The sequence below is a fragment of the Vulpes lagopus genome, chromosome 20, assembly GCF_018345385.1.
Source record: "Vulpes lagopus strain Blue_001 chromosome 20, ASM1834538v1, whole genome shotgun sequence".
NCBI lineage: Eukaryota > Metazoa > Chordata > Mammalia > Carnivora > Canidae > Vulpes > Vulpes lagopus.
This window is the reverse complement of record NC_054843.1, coordinates 3,949,692-3,967,175: the sequence shown is the minus strand read 5'-3', so window position 1 is coordinate 3,967,175 and position 17,484 is coordinate 3,949,692. Positions and strand designations below refer to the sequence as shown.

The 17,484-nt window shown below is 50.2% G+C and overlaps 1 protein-coding gene across 6 annotated transcripts in view; it reads right to left on the bottom strand.

Moving 5' to 3' along the window:
- The window catches only part of TMPRSS2 (transmembrane serine protease 2), a 33,643-nt gene extending 24,470 nt beyond the window's left edge, over positions 1 to 9,173 (bottom strand). The window contains exons 1-3 of one of the 6 annotated variants that reach the window (XM_041735077.1): positions 9,022 to 9,173; positions 6,168 to 6,297; positions 309 to 379 (exon numbers count right to left, since the gene is read on the bottom strand). In XM_041735077.1, the coding sequence (XP_041591011.1) occupies positions 309 to 379; positions 6,168 to 6,276 (180 nt within the window). In that variant the 5' untranslated portion in view covers positions 6,277 to 6,297; positions 9,022 to 9,173. Of the gene's footprint in view, positions 1 to 308; positions 380 to 2,850; positions 3,160 to 4,432; positions 4,739 to 6,167; positions 6,298 to 9,021 lie in introns of those variants that run through there. The other 5 variants (XM_041735079.1, XM_041735076.1, XM_041735078.1 and 2 more) reach the window with 5 other exon arrangements.
- Between the last annotated feature and the right edge of the window lie 8,311 nt (positions 9,174 to 17,484).

Here is a 17,484-nt window from a genome sequence, read left to right as displayed (position 1 = left end):
CCCCCTGCACCCTTCTGCCCCTGGTTGTCGCCACAGCTCACCCCGAAACTCACCTGCAGGGCAGGAAGAGGAGGGGCCCAGGTGAGCAGTGCACACACCCCACACCCACCCGACAGCTCTGGGTCTGTCTGCACCCTGACCCACTCCCCCCCGCCCAGCCGCCCCAGAGAGAGAGCCCGGACCAGCGTCCACGGGGCACACGCAGCCCCGCAGCCAGCTCTTAAAATGCTGCCCAACGGACGCTTTGGAAAATAACAGCAGGAATAAGGAAACAGAGAAGACTGGGAGAGTAATAATTAACCACTTACTGAGTTTAAGGCCATCTTGATTTTATCAGCAGCATCAGGTAATGGCAAAGATTTGGGACGTTCGAGATGACCTAGAAGAAAGAATGATAAGACTGTATTATTTCGAGACCGGTTAATATTTAGGAGACACGTGGAGAAAGAACCAGAAGATATTCCAGACGAGAGTTAGCTCTCTCCGGAGCAAACAGCAGTTTTACCCACTCACCTTGGCCCTCACCTCCACCTGCCTTTGCCCCACCCAACGCTCGCGGAAGGAGCTGGGTGCTTGCCTGCATTCGAGGCCGGGGCCGCTGTACTTAGCTCAGCTCTCGCCGGGGCCGAGACGTCCCGCGGGCTGCCTCTGGCGACGGGGGACCCGGGGATGCGAAGCACAAAGTGACTCACAGGCCATCAAGGTCAAGGGAGGGGAAGGGTGGACAAAGACCTGGGGTCACCTCATGGCACTGACACTTCCTGGCAGTGTCATCACGCCAGTGCCCGAGCCTCTCTGATTCTGGGATGGACATGGATGTGGAGTTGGGCACGGTCTCGCTCGGGTGAGGATTTAACCAGGGGGTCCAGGTGGGTCCGGCTCATGCTCTAGGTGAGCAACAGCATCCCACGAGACACCCCTCCTTGCTCCCTCCTGCAGAGGGTCCAAGGGGTGAGGGGAAGGCTCCCACCCACAGGGACGAGGGGAAGGTGCCCACCCATGGGACGAGGGGAAGACTCCTGCCCATGGGGAACGGAGGGGAGGCACCCAACCACGGGGACAAGGGGGATGCTCCCACTTACGGGGCAAGGGGGACGCTCCCACCCACAGGACAAGGGGAAGGTTCCCACCCACGGGACGAGGGGGAACCTCCCACCCATGGGATGAGAGGGAGGCTCCTGCCCACAGGGATGAGGGGAAGGTTCCTATCCACCGGGACGAGGGGAAGCTTCCCACCTACGGGGACGAGGGGGACGCTCCCACCATGCAGCAAGTGGTCCAGAACTTAGTACCAGATGGAGGCCACACGTTTCCTTCTAAATAAGCCGTATGGAATCTCCCACTTCTTAATAAACACGTGTAACAAAATTCCATAAAGCTCACCCACATGCACCCACTAAGTCACGTGCTACCCCAAACCCAGAGAAGAAAACATTCCAGAACGAACCAGTTTCTTTGACAGTTTCTAAGGTTCGTGGGAATGAAAAGAAGGCTCTGTTGTTTGCAGATGTTTGTGAACAGTTGACGGTAATTTCTAGAAAAACCATCAACATGGAATGCTTTATAGTAAAACCCCCATCGAGGCATCACCCTCGCCCTCCGGGTGCTCACGGAGGGTTTCTCTCCGCCCCTCCCTGCTGTCTCTGAGTGACCAAAGAAGACTCGAGGATACGGCCTTCCAAACCTTCCACCCACAAGACCACATTCCCGATGAGAAGGCTCTGGGCTTCCTAGCACCTGCCAAGTGCCTGGCGCACAGTAGGTGCTCAAAGGGCAGCACAGTGCGGGAGTTGAGCCCATGACCTCTGGGACCTGGGGCCTAGGGCAGGCCGGTTAAATGTTCCCAGGCCTCTGTGCTCTCGTCTGCAAAAGGAGATAAGAGCAGGGTCGTTGGGGTGTGAAATGAGTTGATACCAATGTACTCTTGGTGCCTGGCATACGGTGAGGGCTGCTGACATTTTTGTTAAATAAAGGTGATTGTAAAGCTGATAACTGTGGCCTCCAAGGGGGTAGGGAAGGAGGTGACCGAGAGGACGCATTTGCAGGTTTGCAGATTTGCATCTGGCACTTCTCCCCAAGTCCCAAGTCCACTGAGAGCTACATGCAACAGGACCAGCTCCGGCCCACTCACTGCCTTGCACCTCGTGAGCACAATGGTTGTTGGACTCGTTAAACTAAAAACAAACAACGCCCCCCCCCCACACACACACACAAAAACCCCACATTGGCTTGCTATAAATAAAAATGTGAGTATGGCTTTTTAATCTTGGGAAACCTCAAGGAACAAGTCGCAATAAAAATGCACCAGGTCATTTATTTACTTTTCACGTGAAGCTAAGATACAAGAATGAGGCACACCGGGGTGGCCCGGTCGGTTGAGCGTCCGACTCTCAATCTCAGCTCAGGTCTTGGTCTCAGGGTCATGAGTTCAAGCCCGTGTTGGGCTCGACGTTGGGCATGGAGCCCACTCAGATTTAAAAAAAAAAAAAAAGAATGAGTTCGTATTGATAGCTTTGAGGCTTTTTTAAGTTTTTAAAAAAGGTCAACACTTTTCTGGGAATGAAGAAAAGTGACCCTTATACAGGTGAGAGGATCCTCGTGTAAGCCTTTAAACGGTGTGATCATCACATACATCGCATATGAAGACACCTGTCCGATGTCCACTCCTTGAAGGACGGGGGCTCTATCTAAGACTCGCCATCAAGACAGGACCCCCCCCCCACTCCCCTCCGGTCCAAGCAGGGGAGACCCTCACAGCACGTCCCTGACGTTGCTTCCCGAAGCGTCCCGCCTGAACACACGTTCTCAGCCCTCCGGTCTCCAGCTCCCCGTGCCTCTGAGCTAGCTCACCAGTTATAGATTTGGGGTGAAGTTTCAGGAAATGAAAATTCGATCCTCCTGGCGGCTTTACCCGGTTAAGAGCCCTCTGAAGGGGATGATGGGTCAACGCTCAAAATCCACGCTTCCTATTCCCTCGCGATCCCCAACAGCGAGGGGCCAGGTAGCCAAGGAAGGAAGGAGCGCAGGCGACCGCAGCTGCGAATTGTCCAGTAGACGCCGCAGGACCCAGAAGTAATCACAGGATAAGCCTGTCTCATCCAGAGATCCCTTGACCCGCAAAACCGTAGAACCAGAAACACCCAGCGCGCCCAGACCGGCCTCCGCGGACTTTGGAACAGAAGACGGGAGTCGAGCTGCCTGTAATTCCTCTGGCCCGAAAGCAAGGAAGGGGAAGTGTCTCACTCCGGGACTGGACCTACAAGAAGCACCGCCGTCCGAAATGACCAGGAGGCCACTGGGTCCCGTTCATCTTCCAAACAGGCGTTTACATGAATAATGTTGTTGTGAAAAAAACAAAAAACAAAAAACAAACCACAAAACCACGCACACACACAAACCACAACACCCGCACAGAACAAAACAGACACAAAACCCCGAGTCTTTCCGTAGCAAAGCACATCTCTTTAACTGGTTTGGTTTTTTTTTTTTTTTTTTTTTTTGAACAGAGCAAGACAGCCCGAGGTAGCGAGAGAGGACAGTTTCTCGAACGTTCTTTCCTGTCATTTAAAGGACACGGATGATTGTCCTCGATTCCGGAAAGCCAGACCTAACAAAGCACGTTTCCTTCAAGTGACAATAGAGCAAACGTGTGACAAAGCTCCTGGTGCCTCCTGGTCCTCGGCCAGCTCCCGTGCCAACACTAACAGAAGGGCCCACTTGAGTCACACCACACCACACAGCACGCTGGCTGGTTTCGGTCACTCCGGGCTCTCTTTTCAGAGAGCTGAGTCATCCCGAGCACCTGCCGGGCCCCTGCCTGCCACCCACCCACCCCCCATGACATGACGAAGCTCTTTCCAAACCAAGAACAGTCTTTTCTCTGGGGATCTCTGAAAGCATTTGCTGGAGAGGTACTTTGAAAACCACCCAACCAATGCAAATGATCCATCTCATCGACCCGGACTCCCATCCAGGGGGCCCCGGGGTATTATTCCTCATAACGGGGTCCCCGTGGACCCCACCACGCACCTCTATCATGCATTTGCTGTTGCCCCGAGCCCCACTGAGCGCCTTCAAGACGCCGGGGGTGTGAGGAGGCATGAGGAGGTGTGACAAGACGGCGAGGCCCTACCTTCCTTGACCCCTGTCCGCCTCCTTCAATCCCCGAAGCAAACACCAATAGACGCTCCCTGTCCAATAAACAAACGATCGCTATGAGCTGCTTACACCCCAACCAGGGCATAAAATCACAGGATATGCAAAGATGCTCTCCTATCCTGTTGCGGATACCAAGCGAGGTTAGGTGCCGGTTATCGGACACTGGAGGGTGCAAGCGACAGTTCCACGTAAACAAATATAAGACAAGCGATCGACAGGCCTGCGCAGTGATTCACACAGGGATGAGAGAGACAGACAGAGACAGAGACATCACCTCGGAGAGGTACTGCCCGCATCTTCCAGGTTTCTCTTTCTATGAATGCCCCATTGTCCTAGTGAGATTACAAACTTTTTAGGCCAGGAATTGGGTCGGGTCCTTTTTTCTTCCTTCCTTCCTTCCTTCCTTTCTTTCTTTCTTTCTTTCTTTCTTTCTTTCTTTCTTTCTTTCTTTCTTTCTTTCTTTCTTTCTTTCCTTTCTCTTCTTTCTTTGTTTCTTTCTTTCAAGCTAAGCTTTGTAGCATACAAAAAAAGTGTTCTGATATTTTTCGAGTTCCAGAAGCCAAATGAGTAAGATGGAATATGAGAGAGAGACAGAGAGAGAGAGAGAGGAGAGCAGGCTGGGAAGCCCGCACCTGGACAGAACCAGCCTCCAAGGTGGGGATGTGGGTGACCTCAGAGGCGCAGGTGCACAAAACTGACTGCATACCTAATGTGGCATGCCGGCTGGAGAGGTGCCCAGGTCCCTCCGGGAGGGAGGAGTCCCAGGCTGTGCTAAGGGCTAAAGACCTTGCCCGGGGCCCATCCGTGGAATGGGATGATCAATAAACAAGGTTGTTTCCAAGGAACGAGTGTGTCTGCTTCCAGCGCCGGGGCCGACACGCGATGGCACACGCTAATAACATCACGACGGCAACTAAGCTTTTACCTGCTGGTGTATCAAAGGGACGAATACGTGCAAAGGAGATTCAGTTTATTCTGTGTACATCCAAAGGGCGAAAGAAAGCAGGATCTCAGTGGTAGAAAAGCAGGTTCAACTCAACCCAGGAAAACCACATTTCCAACAAGGCAGGTGTAAGTATCCACCAGTTGCCTTGGAAAGAACAGAGTTCTCCAAACTGAGAAACATTTGATCCAATGTTTCCGGAAGGTGGGCTATCCGCGCGTATTTTATCCGAGTATATTCTAGAACAGAACTGAGTTTGGTCGGGGGCCAGGCAGGACGGTCTTTTATCGCCTGTGATGAGACACTCGCAAAACGAACTCCAAACCCGACGTCCCTAGAAAACAGGGGCTCTGTGTGCCCGGAGTCTGATCGAGAGTTGACATGAGGTCAGGTGTGGTGCCCTGGGAGTGGTGGCCAGGAGGGCCTCTGGTACCAGGTCTCGTGCCCACATGCAACCTGGGCTGTTTTATCTTCCAGTTCAGCTCTCACTGGAAAATATTTCTCTGTTGAGCTGGATGCCATCACCTCTTCTCAATTCCACTTGAGCTCTCGATCCTTCTGTCAATTCTGCATTTGCATGAACTTCCAGGAGCTTCCAGACTTCAGCGGCCGGCACCTGCCAACACTTGGTGCCCTTCAAACATTCTGTGCTTTCTTATCACATCTCTGTACCCTCACCTTCCTGCACACACAGCCCGGGAGGCGCCTCATGGCTGGGCTCCGTCCACACCAGCAGAATGCCTGGAGTTCTCACCCAGAGCAAGCCCTGTCCTCCTCCTCCCGGACTCACCTCGACAAGTGTGACTTTGAGCCACCTTCCCTCTTCGAAGTCCACACTGTTCACAATCCAAGTAACTGCCCACACCCTCCACCTCTTTCTCCCTCCGTGTTTCTAAGGTTGACTGTGACATTTCCACCGGTCCGAGTCCCTTGGCTCCCGACCACTGTCTGGAGGCTGGGACAGACCAAATCTCAGGCTGGCTCTTCTCCTTCCTGACCGCAAGCTTTGCCTCTACGTTGTCCCCTATAACTGCCTGTTTGACCAGCCAAGCCCTTTGCTACTCGCCGGGATTCCATATGTAGTTGGGGCCAGGACGGTCAACAGCACAGAGGGGTGTGAGCCTCCCTCCTCCATCCCCGGAAGCCACCAGCCTGTCCTGGGGCAGATCCAACATCAGGGAGTCCCCACGGGTGCCCTGGAAAGGAGGGGGAAAGATAAGCAGCAAAGGCTTAGCAGTGTGGGGGGGCAGGATGACCCCCGGAGACCCTGAGCAGTGGGAGCAAACAGAGGTCAGAAAGCTCAGAAAGCGCGGAGACCCCGAGTGCCTCTCTAGATGCACCCACCCCCCAATTCACCCTCCTCACCAGCAGGCCAGCTTCCCGTCCTTAACCAAAACTGATCGGCCACTAAATTGACCCAGTCCATTTCCTCTCTGCTTCCATTGCCAAGGCTTGGACTTGACTCTGGTCCCCCCAAATCTGTGATTTTCTGGAGGGCTTAAAAAAATAGAGAAGTGAGCTCCACTGCCAATCTGATGCAGTGACTGGAACGGGGGCAAGGACCCCATATTATTATGAAGCTCTCTTGGGACTCCTGACACAGGTTTGGGTGGAAAGAGTGAGAGCCACCAGCCTGGACTCCTGGTGTTCACTTCCTGGGAGGCCCGTCGTGTGTGTCTAGGCTACACCGTCTACTGGATATTTTCATCTGACTCTTGTCCCTCATTGCTCCAAGGAGCTCAATTGTCTACACCGCCCTACCGAGGAGTCCCAGACCCTTCTGCCCTGGTCACTCTGGAAGATTCAGCACAGAACCCGGCGGGGGCGGGGGGGGGGTGGCTGTAGGCAGGTGCTCTGTTGTCTGGGCAGGGGGAACCAGCCCAGTGCACCAGCACACCCCTTCGGCCTGAGGATTCCTTGGGTCCCTTGGGTCCCTTGGGTCCCTTTCTCAGCTCCCTTGGCGCTCCATCCAGGTACCTGTACCTGAGACATTCCAATCTCCCGGAGGAAAAGGAGGTCACAAGACCAGCCACAGCCCTACGGAGCCTGGCCGCCAGGCTTCACCCTTAGGGCTTCCCATGGGTTACAGGACCCTGGGCGAGGATCTTGCTTCTCTGCCTCAGTTAACTCACAACTAAGCAAAGGATGTTATCAAGAGTTTGGAATGACACCTGGCTGGAAGAAGGTGCCTCATCCACCTTTGCTGTTATTATAATACTAACGCGGCCACATTTTCTCCTACCATTCCAGTGACTGAGCCCCTGGGCAAGCCCAGGGTTCCAGGCCACCTCCAGGGCTCTGGCGACAGCACAGCCCTGCTAGGAGAAGCCTGACCTTGGAAATGCGGAAGAGCAAAGCTGCTGGACTGGACTGGTGAAGGCCCATGCAGCCCACCCATTGATATTTAAAAACTAAAAACAAATACGGAGAGGAAGGTGTTGAATGGATCTCCAGGCACCAGTGAGGACTCCCCCAGTTCTGCATGCTTGCCTTCCTAGATAACCCCAACCTCCTGCTGTGCTGGGGGCGGGGAGGCAGCCCTCACCCCTGGAAAAGCTGGAGGAAGGGAAGCAGCTCCCCAGTGACTTAGGGGGAGTCTCCTCCATCACCTGGCCCAGCCTGGCTCCATGGGGGCCTGCGCCCCCAGGTTCCTGAGCCTGGGTAATCTCTGCCCACACTCCCAGCGGCCACTCGCCTTCAGGGTAGGCTGGCGACAGCCTCGCTTCCTGGAGAACCTTCCCAACCTCCCCGGCTAAGTCAACAAGCCTGCTCTCACTTCGAGTTTCCTAAACACCTTGGAACTCCGCTTGGCAGCCCTTACAATTTTCCATGATTCGGTGACCCTCTACAGCTGCCAGGACGGTGACCGTAAGGCTCAGCTCGCCCCCGGGGGGTGTCCTCATCCTAAGTCCCTCAACCACTGCCGAGTTGGAACCCAGAGGCCGCAGTCTCAGGGCCCAGTGGTGGGTGCCACCTGCCTACCGGGTGGACCTGGGGCGGGGAACCACTAGGAGCCACTAGGATTCCTCTCCTGCAGGCCGCTGCCTGTGTCTTGGAAAAGGCATTTGGGCTTTGCAATTCTGGACCAATGCGCTGTGCCCTGGGGAGGCGCAGCCGGCTTCAGGGCGGGCTCAGGGCTCTGGGCACGCAAGGGCCCTCTGCAGAGAGGACGCACGGGCTTTGGGGCGCTTGGACTCTTCTTGTGCAGGGCCCGTGGGGCCACGGGCAGGTCGCCCACCGCCGGGCTGGTGTGCACGGCCGAAAGGCGCCCCGGGTCCCCTTGTCCCCGCAGGGAGCACACCCCGGGGGTCAGGACGGCTCCTCCGGGGCGGCCTCCTGCGGACCCGGTGCCCAGGACGCCTGGCTCTGATGGCCACCGCCGGTCCCGCGCCGCCGAGCCGATGTCGCCCTCCTCGCCCAGGGTTGGGGCCGGGACGGGGTGGGGGGCCTCCGGGATCCCATCCCCGCCGCGCCGCCCTATCGCTCCCAGAATCTCAGCGAGTTTCCAGTTTCCCGGAACCTCCGGAGGGAACCAAGGAGCAGAAGGAGTTCAGGTAACACTCCGGGGCTGCAGAGATTTTCCCGAAACAAAGAAACGGACAGGCCACTCTCTGTCCTCCTGGTCCCCCCCTGCGCCCCCAAGATAAAGGCGCACGCGAGCTCCCCAGCTCCGGGGCGCAGAAGCAGCTGGGCCGGGAGGCGGCTCTGGCCGAGAGGCCCGACCCCGAGGGGCCCCGAGCACCCCCTGCTCCCACCAGTGAGCGAGAGACTCGGGGCAGCGTGTCCCGGCCGCGCGGAGCGATCGTGGGGCCCCGGGGACCTGGGAGCTGCGCACCGAGGGGTCCCGGGGGCGCCGCGCCCTCCAGCCCCCCCAGGGCGCTCGGCCCGGCCCGGAGGGTCCCGCCGGCCGGAGGACGCACCTGCTGCGCTGGCGCTGCTCACACCTGGCCTCACTCACGTCCAGCCGCGCGCGCGGCTCACCTGCGGGGCTCGGCCGGCGCTCCCCGCCCCTCGCCCTTCCTCCTCCGCCTCCGCCTCCTCCGCCTCCCGCTGCGCTCGTCTTCCTCGGCCCTGCACTCCCCGGCTCTCGCTTTAATCCCGGGAGGCGGTGTCCAAGTGCCCAGGGCGACACCCCTAAACGCGGTCCCAGGTCACCTCTGGCAGAGGGAGGGGACGGGCAGGTGCGGCGGCCCCGGGCGGGGCGGGTCCCGGCTGGGGCGGGGGCGGGGGCGGGGGGGGAGGAGTTTGCCCCAGGGACTGCCCGGGGACGCGCTCCGGCCCCCGCCCGTTGGGGGAACCCCATGGAGCTCCGGGCCCCCCCGGCCGGCAGTGCAGGGCTGGGAGCAGTGTGTCCCTGCCCTTGTCCTCTGCACCGCTCCGGTTGTGAGCGCTTCGAGTTTGGATGGAGGAGCAGAGTTCTGGGGAGCACTGACTGAGCCCGCGGGAGCCCCAGAAGCAGCTGCTCCGAGAGCTCCTGGACCCGACAAGCAGAACCCAGGCCCCCAGGACCCCTGGCCCTGGCGCCCAGGACACAGCGCCGCGCGCCAAGGCCCCTCCAGCCCGCCGGTGCCCACCTTTCCTGGCCTTCAGGTCCCCAGCTCCTCCCACCCTCCTGACACCCCAGGGAGCGGGGACAGGTCTTCCCAGCACGGCAGGCAAGGGACGCGGTGAGATAAGCCTCAGTCCAGGAGAGGCGTGGCTCTTCCCTGTCCTGCAGACTCTCTCCAATGCAGTTTGCAGCACACTAAGTAGCATGCATGGCTTTACAATGAAGTGGAAGCAGAAGAAAACCTAATTCACGACCCCCCCTCCCCGGGCGCAGAAGGCAGGTGGTCCTGGAGGCAGCTCTGCCTTAGATCCTTAAAGGGGACCGTCCCATGTGCGGGGAACCCACCCATCTCACATACCTCACAGGTGTCCAGGTTGCCCCAAGGAGGAGACAATTCAGGACCATGTATGGCAGATACGCTCAGGTCAGATGCCGTCCTCCGGCAACCCGCTTACTTCTGTCCAGAGGGGTGTGTTTGGAGCTGTCTAGGAGTGACCCCAATGTGTAAACCCCTAATGTCCACCTTCACACCAGGTGGTATGTGGGTCCCTATATTCAGCTCTCCTGAAGGTTATTCTCTCAACATGCATTTCTCGTCTCGCTTCATGGAATTTTTGTTGCAGTATGCACACCTCCCTGGGGCAGACTGTCAGCCTGCATAATCAACGTCACCTCGGCGCTAGAGGTGGGCATGTAGCCAGCTAGTCTCTGGCTCAGCAGCTTAATCACATTCCCGCTTCAGGGATGAACACACAACATGCTTATGGCCAGTGAGATGTGGGGTTTAGGGGAAGGAGGTTGGATTTTTTTTCTTTTAACTTTTCTAAGGAAACTTCCAGAGAACCACTTCCTTGTCCTCGGAAAAAGAAGCTAGTGGTCTCAGGAATTGCAAATCATCATCTTTCCATCACCAGGAAGGTAGAGCCCAATAAACAAAGTTCCTCCATCAAAAACAACAGCACAGAGAAGACTAGAAACCGGGTTCTTCATGGTGTCATTGAACCACTGACTCAAGTGGATACAAGTGGAAAATCAGGATTGCTCACCAAGGGGAGTAGCTGTGATGCAGTGAAAGCAAAATACTATTATTAAATGTTAAAAATAAGCAACAGGGGATCCCTGGATGGCTCAGCGGTTTAGTGCCTGCCTTTGGCCCAGGGCGTGGTCCTGGAGTCTCGGGATCGAGTCCCACGTCTGGCTCCCTGTGTGGTGCCTGCTTCTCTCTCTGCCTATGTCTCTGCGTCTCTCTCTCTCTCTGTGTCTCTCATGAATAAATAAATAAAACCTTTAAAATTAAAAATAAAATAAAAATAAGCAACAGAGTTCTGTTCATATGGCAGGGTCGATATCTTGAAATAATGCTTATACTACAAAACAACCGAAGAGGCTGGCTAGGATATATGCTGTGATGTCCTTTAAAATTACAGCTGAATTTGCAAGAAAACTTAGGAAATCTTGAGGCACAAAAGTGAAATGGGCATATGTATCTAGGGAAGTGAAGAAGGAATCTTAGTGGCAGGCATCCTGAAACCATTCTCAAATACTGCAGAGTTTTGTGCACAGGGGGTGAGGGTGAGTGGTGAGTAAAGTCACAGGCCTCAGCAAGGTGGCTGTGATATCACTCTAGCAAGTGGACACCCAAAAATCTCTTCCCTCAGAAAAAGAATGATTTTTAAAAATTGATATACACCCCCACTGGAACGTGGAGGTATAAATTTGTCTATAGTTTACAGAAGGAATAATGGTCTCGTGAGAATTTATAATTACAAGGGAGTCCTCATATCACAATTTATATCATGATTTAGGTTTTGAACCCAAACTCCCACCTTTGTGGTCAGAAAATCTCAGGCCAAGAGTTTAATCTAAAATGGTGTAGGTTGGGGGTCCATGGGTGGCTCAGTAGTTTAGCACTGCCTTCGGCCCAGGGCGTGATCCTGGAGTCCCGAGATCGAGTCCCACGTTGGGCTCCCTGCATGGAGCCTGCTTCTCCCTCTGCCTATGTCTCTGCCTCTTGCTTTCTGCCTCTCATGAATAAATAAATAAATAAATAAATAAATAAATAAATAAATAAATACCTTTGCAAAATAAAAATAAATAAAATAGTGTACTTTGGTGATGCCCTAGGCACATGGCCAAAGCATACTCAGAGCCTCTCTAGTGGAATGCTGTTTGTGTTGGTTATTTTTTTAAAACATTTTATTTATTTATTTGAGAAAGAGAGAGAGAGAGGAACAGAGCACAGAGGGAGAGGGTGAAACAGATTCCCTGCTGAGCAGGGAGCCCGATGCTGGGCTGGATCTCAGCACCCTGAGTCCATGACCTGAGAAGAAGGCAGACGCTCTACTGACTGAGCCACTCAGGCGCCCCATGTGCTAGTTAACTTTATGTGTCAACTCCCCTGGGCTAAGGATTGCCGGGATAGCTGGTAAGACACCATTTCTGGGTGTGGCTGTGAGGGTGCTTCTGGAAGAGATTAGCTTTTGAATCAATACACTGAGCATTGCCCTCTCCAATGTAGATGGACGTTATCTAATCGCTTGAGGGACTGAGTAGAACTAAAGGCAGAGGAAGAGTTAATTTGCTTTCTCTGCCTGACCTCGGACATCCATGTTCTCCAGCCCTCTAACATTGGTGCTCCTGGTTGTCAGACCTTTAACTCAGATCAAATCATGCCACCGGTTTTTCTGTCCTCCAGCTTGCAGAGAACAGATTGTGGCCTCCATTATCACATGAGCTGATTCCAATTTCAATAGGTAGGAGGGGGAGGGAGAGATGGATATAGCGTATTGGTTCTGTTTTCTCTGGATAACCTTGAGTATTTGCCGCTCAGCCCAGGAGAAAAAGTCCCATACAGTCACAATTAAAATGAGCTTTAATTTAGTTAAAAAGAACTAAAATAAGACATCATGAAAAATAAGCTATGGAATCAGACCATACATATTGGAATTATTAGACACAGATGAGACAATAAGTATGTTCATTATGTTTGAAAACAGAGAATCTAAAAATGAATAAGAAGCAAGGATTTTTTTTTTTGAAAGGACTTATTTATGTATTTGAGAGAGAAAGAGAGAAAGAGAGAGTGGAGCGAAGAGCAGAGGGAGAATCCCAAGGGATTCCGTGCTGAGCCAGGAGCCCAGAGTGGGGCTGGATCTCATGACTCTGAGATCACAACCTGAGCTGAAACCAAGTGCTGGACACTTAACCAACTGAGTCACCCAGGTGCCCTGGAAGCAAATATTTAAAAAAAAAAAAAAAAAAAAAAAAAAAAAAAAAAAACTTAGTAGAACTAGAGGGGGAAATAATAAAGAAAACTTCCAGAAGAAAAAGAATTTCAGTAGCCAAAGAGAGACTTCATGATATGGAATACAGACCTGAAGAAATTATCCAAAATTCACACAAGAGGACAAAGTCTTTTTTTAAATACCTGAAAAATATGTTGTATGGTGTGGAGATAGAGGAAGATCTAAAATAGACCTGATTAAGGGAGTCTGGGTGGATCAGTCCATTAAGTATCTGACTCTTGGTCTCAGCTCAGGTCCTAGGCTCAAAGTCAGGAATTCAAGCCCCACATTGAGGTCCACGCTGGACATGGAGTCTACTTAAAAATAAAATAAAATAGGTCTGATTAGACTTCCAAAATGTGATAAGAGGTAGAACAAGGCAGAAGCAATAATGACTAAAAGTTTTCCAAAATTGGGGCACCTGGGTGGCTCAGTCAGTTAAGTGTCCAACTCTTGATTTTGGCTCAGGTCATGTTCTCAGGGTTGGGAGATTGAGCCCTTCATCAGGCTCAGCGCTCAGCGGGGCATCTGCTTGAGGTTCTCTCTCCCTCTGCCCCTCCCCACTCTCTAAAAGAATAAACCAAATCTTTTTTAAAAAGTTTCCCCAAATTAATGAAAGTCATGCGTCTTTAGATTATTGAAGCACAACAAATTCAAAGCAGGAAAAAGAGGAATCCATAGTTAAACATAATATAGTCAGAAGGCAGAATCCTTAAAGAGAAACTCTAAAAAAACCTCCTGGGGCAAAGGACTTGGCTCCCTAAAGGGCAGTCAGAATAAGAAGGCATGAAATATTCAAAGCATATCCTTCAAGAAAGAGGGAAAAGACATTTTCGGACAAATCAAGACAGTATTAACCACAAGGAAACCTGAAAAGGACACAGTTCAGGAAGAAGGAAAACGATCCCAGAGGGAAGCCTGACACACCAGAGGCGGTGGTGAGTGAAGGACGTGGTAAAAATGTGGGTCAATCTAAACCAATATTGCCAGCAAAATACGGCACCTCTGATAATGTTTAATTTGCAAAGGTAGAAGAAGCAGCCGCAGCAGCAACAAGTAGAAAGGAGATACCAGAAAATAAAAGCGTGAAAACTTAGTGTTATCCCTAGCATAATGAATAAGATTAAGGCATTTCGATGATTGTATTCCTCTGGAATAGAAGAAACACACTGATTAATGTTCGACATTGCTGAAATGCTTGTTAAAAGGATAATTACAAAAGAATAAGAAATAGGGGAGCCTGGGTGGCCCAGTCGGTTAAGCATCTGCCTTCAGCTCAGGTCATGATCCCGGGGTCCTGGGATCGAGCTCCCTGCTCATTGAGGAATCTGCTTCTCCCTCTTCCTCTGTCGTTCCCCCCACCCAGCTCATGCTTTCTCTCTCTTTTTCTCTCTCAAATAAATAAATGCTTTTTCTCTTTTTTTTTTTCCAAATAAATAAATGCCTTTTCTCTCTTTTTCTCTCTCAAATTAATAAATACAATCTTTATTTTTTTTAATAAATACAATCTTTAAAACAAACAAACCAACAAGGAAACAAACAATAAGGTATAAGGTATAAGAATAACCGTGTATGTTGATACGTCCAACCCGAAGAAGAAAAAAATGGAATAAGTGGGAAAGAACTCAATGAAGCCAAAGAAAATGAAGCAAAGAAGGATGATGGTGAAAGGAGTAAGACTGAACCCAGAAAAAAACAGGACAAAAAGAAATCACAAAATATACGTGGAGAAGTGTATGCAAAATACATGAGCAATGATAGTACATGTAAATACTCTGAACTAGGGGACGCCTGGTGGTTCAGTGGTTGAGCATCTGCCTTTGGCCCAGGGTGTGATTCCAGGGTCCTGGGATCAAGTTCCACATCCGATTCCCTGCATGGATCCTGCTTTTCCCTCTGCCTATGTCTCTGCCTCTCTGTCTGTGTCTCTCATGAATAAATAAATAAAATCTTTAAAAATATACTCTGAACTGCCCAGTTACCATGAATAGATATTTTAAAAATACATAGATTATCGGATCATCTAGTTTTTTAAGACAGCCATATGCTGTGCTACTTATGAAACATATGTAGAATGGACATATATAAAAGAAAGCTCGTTTGGCTATATTAATAATGGACAAAATAGACCTGAAAACAAAAGGCTTTATTGAGAATAAGGAGAGCCACTTATAATAATAAAATAAACAAATTGCTTGGAAAGTATAGTAGTTGTGAACTTGCATATACCTAACAACATAGTTTCCAAAAATGTATAAAGGAAACATTTATAGAATTACAAAATCTTTCCAAATCTACCACCTTCTCTCTTGACCATCAAAGGTCAAGCAAACAAACAAACATCAGTGAAAACATAAAAGATGTGAACAACACAACGAGCAGACTTTATTGATGGACATATATAGACACTTACACCAAATAACTGGCCAGATGATTTCCCAGGTTAATTCTTAGGAGCAGTTAAGAAATTTAGTATTCTAGTTTTCCAAAAATTCTTCCAAGGAATCAAAAAAACAGAAAATATTCATTTATTTATCAATGCCTACACCAGCAAAGATAGTTAAGGGAAAATCACAAGCCAATCTAACTCATGAATATAAATGTGAAATCCTAAACAAATATTAACAAAATGAATCCAACATTCTACAAGAAAGATTACAATCAAGGTGGATTTATCCCAGGAATATACTGCTGCTTTAATGTTAGAAAACCTCTCACTACAGTTCAACATGACAACATAAATCATAAACTACCTTAATACATTTAAAAAGAGCATTCAATAAAATTCAACATGTCTCCATGATAATAAAAAAAAAAAGGTCCTTTACAAAGATGAAATGAAAGGAAGCTTTCTTACTTGATAAAGGAGATCTATAAAAATTTCCAAAAATATCACTCTTAGTGGTGAAAAGGAAGGCATTGTTGCTAGCACCTCTTCTACTCAACTTTGTATGGGATGTTTTTTAGCAAGAAGGAGAAATTAACCTGATTAAAATTACAATGGAAGAAATTAGTCTGTCATTATTTGAAGTTGATGTCGTTGTGTACCTACAAAACCTCAAAGATTCAAGAGAAAAACAGAATTATAAAGAAAGTTTAGTGGTCTATATTTGATGCAAGACGCAGAGACAATGCGCAAAATAACTTGCTTTCTTCTATGTCACCAACTAGCCACTGGAAGTGCTTTTTAAAAATGTATCGTTTAATCATGGTAGCATGATTTTGTGAGTGAATGTCATTTTTAGAAGAGGCATGTAGAAATATTGCGGAATGAAGTGTCATGATGTTTGCAATTTAATTTCAAATGGCTCATTAGAAAAAGCCACCTATGGGGAAATGTTAAGGGTTGTTGGCTCTAGGAGGAGTGTGGACATGTGTCTATTGTACTAATCTTTCAGATTTTCTGCATCTTTGAAATGTGTCATCAAAAAAGTTGGGGGAAAAAAAAAAGTTGGGGGAAAAAAAAGCCTACAAAGGTTTACCACTTAAATGGCAACAAAAATTAGTTGCCTTGAATAAATCTTACACAAATATGTGAAAACCATTAGAGAGAAAATTATAAGCCTTCGCTGAAAGGTATTAAAGATTAAATAAATAGAAAGAAAGAGGGATGCCTGGGTGGCTCAGCGGTTAAGTGTCTGCCTTCGGCTCAGGGCATGACCCTGGAGTCCCCGGGATCAAGTCCCACAACAAGCTCCCCGCATGGAGTCTGCTTCTCCCTCTGCCTGTGTCTCTACATGTCTCTCTGTGTCTCTCATGAATAAATAAATAACATCCTTTAAAAGAAAGAAAGAAAGAAAGAAATACATTGCATTTACAGAAGATGTAGTATTATAAGGATGTCAACTGTCCCCTCAAATTGATGTCATATATTGAGCACAGTTGCAACCAAAATTCTGATGCATGTGTCCAGGAGCTCACTGATGAGTTAAAATATATATGCAAGAGCATGGAAGAACAAAGAGCTAAGAATCACCAAAACACGCCCGACAAAAGCAAAGACATGGCAGGATTCTTCCCGAATAAACTGTCTCAGAACACCAATTGCAGGAGATGAGTCTAATGACTTTGTTATAAGAAGCAGCCCAATGGTCCTGGCGTGGGGAAAAGAAGAACGGTGACGGGGAAGAACAGAGCCAAGAAACAGAACCACGTGCGTATGGAGATGTGACGTGTTAACAGGTGGCATCCAGGTCTGTGGAGAAGTCTCACGGAAACCGAGGATCGTATGGAAAAAGATGGAATTAGAATCCTCCTTCCCATTATAGGCGTAAGTCCATTTGGATGGATTAAAGACCATGCGTGAAAATAAACGTGCTAGAACTTCTAGGAGATGTAGTAGCTTTGCAATGACACGACTTCACCAGAATTCCCTACTTTGTGTGTACGGGTTTAGGTTGGGCCAGAAGGGATCTTGGGGGATCTGGAGGGCAGAAGTGAAGCAGGACTGGATTTTGCTCCCGTATCGTGTTGCTGGTGGGTTGACACTCCTCCTTGCACGAGGCACAGCCAGGCATTTCCCTGCAGGTCCTTCAGCTTCTCCAACTCCT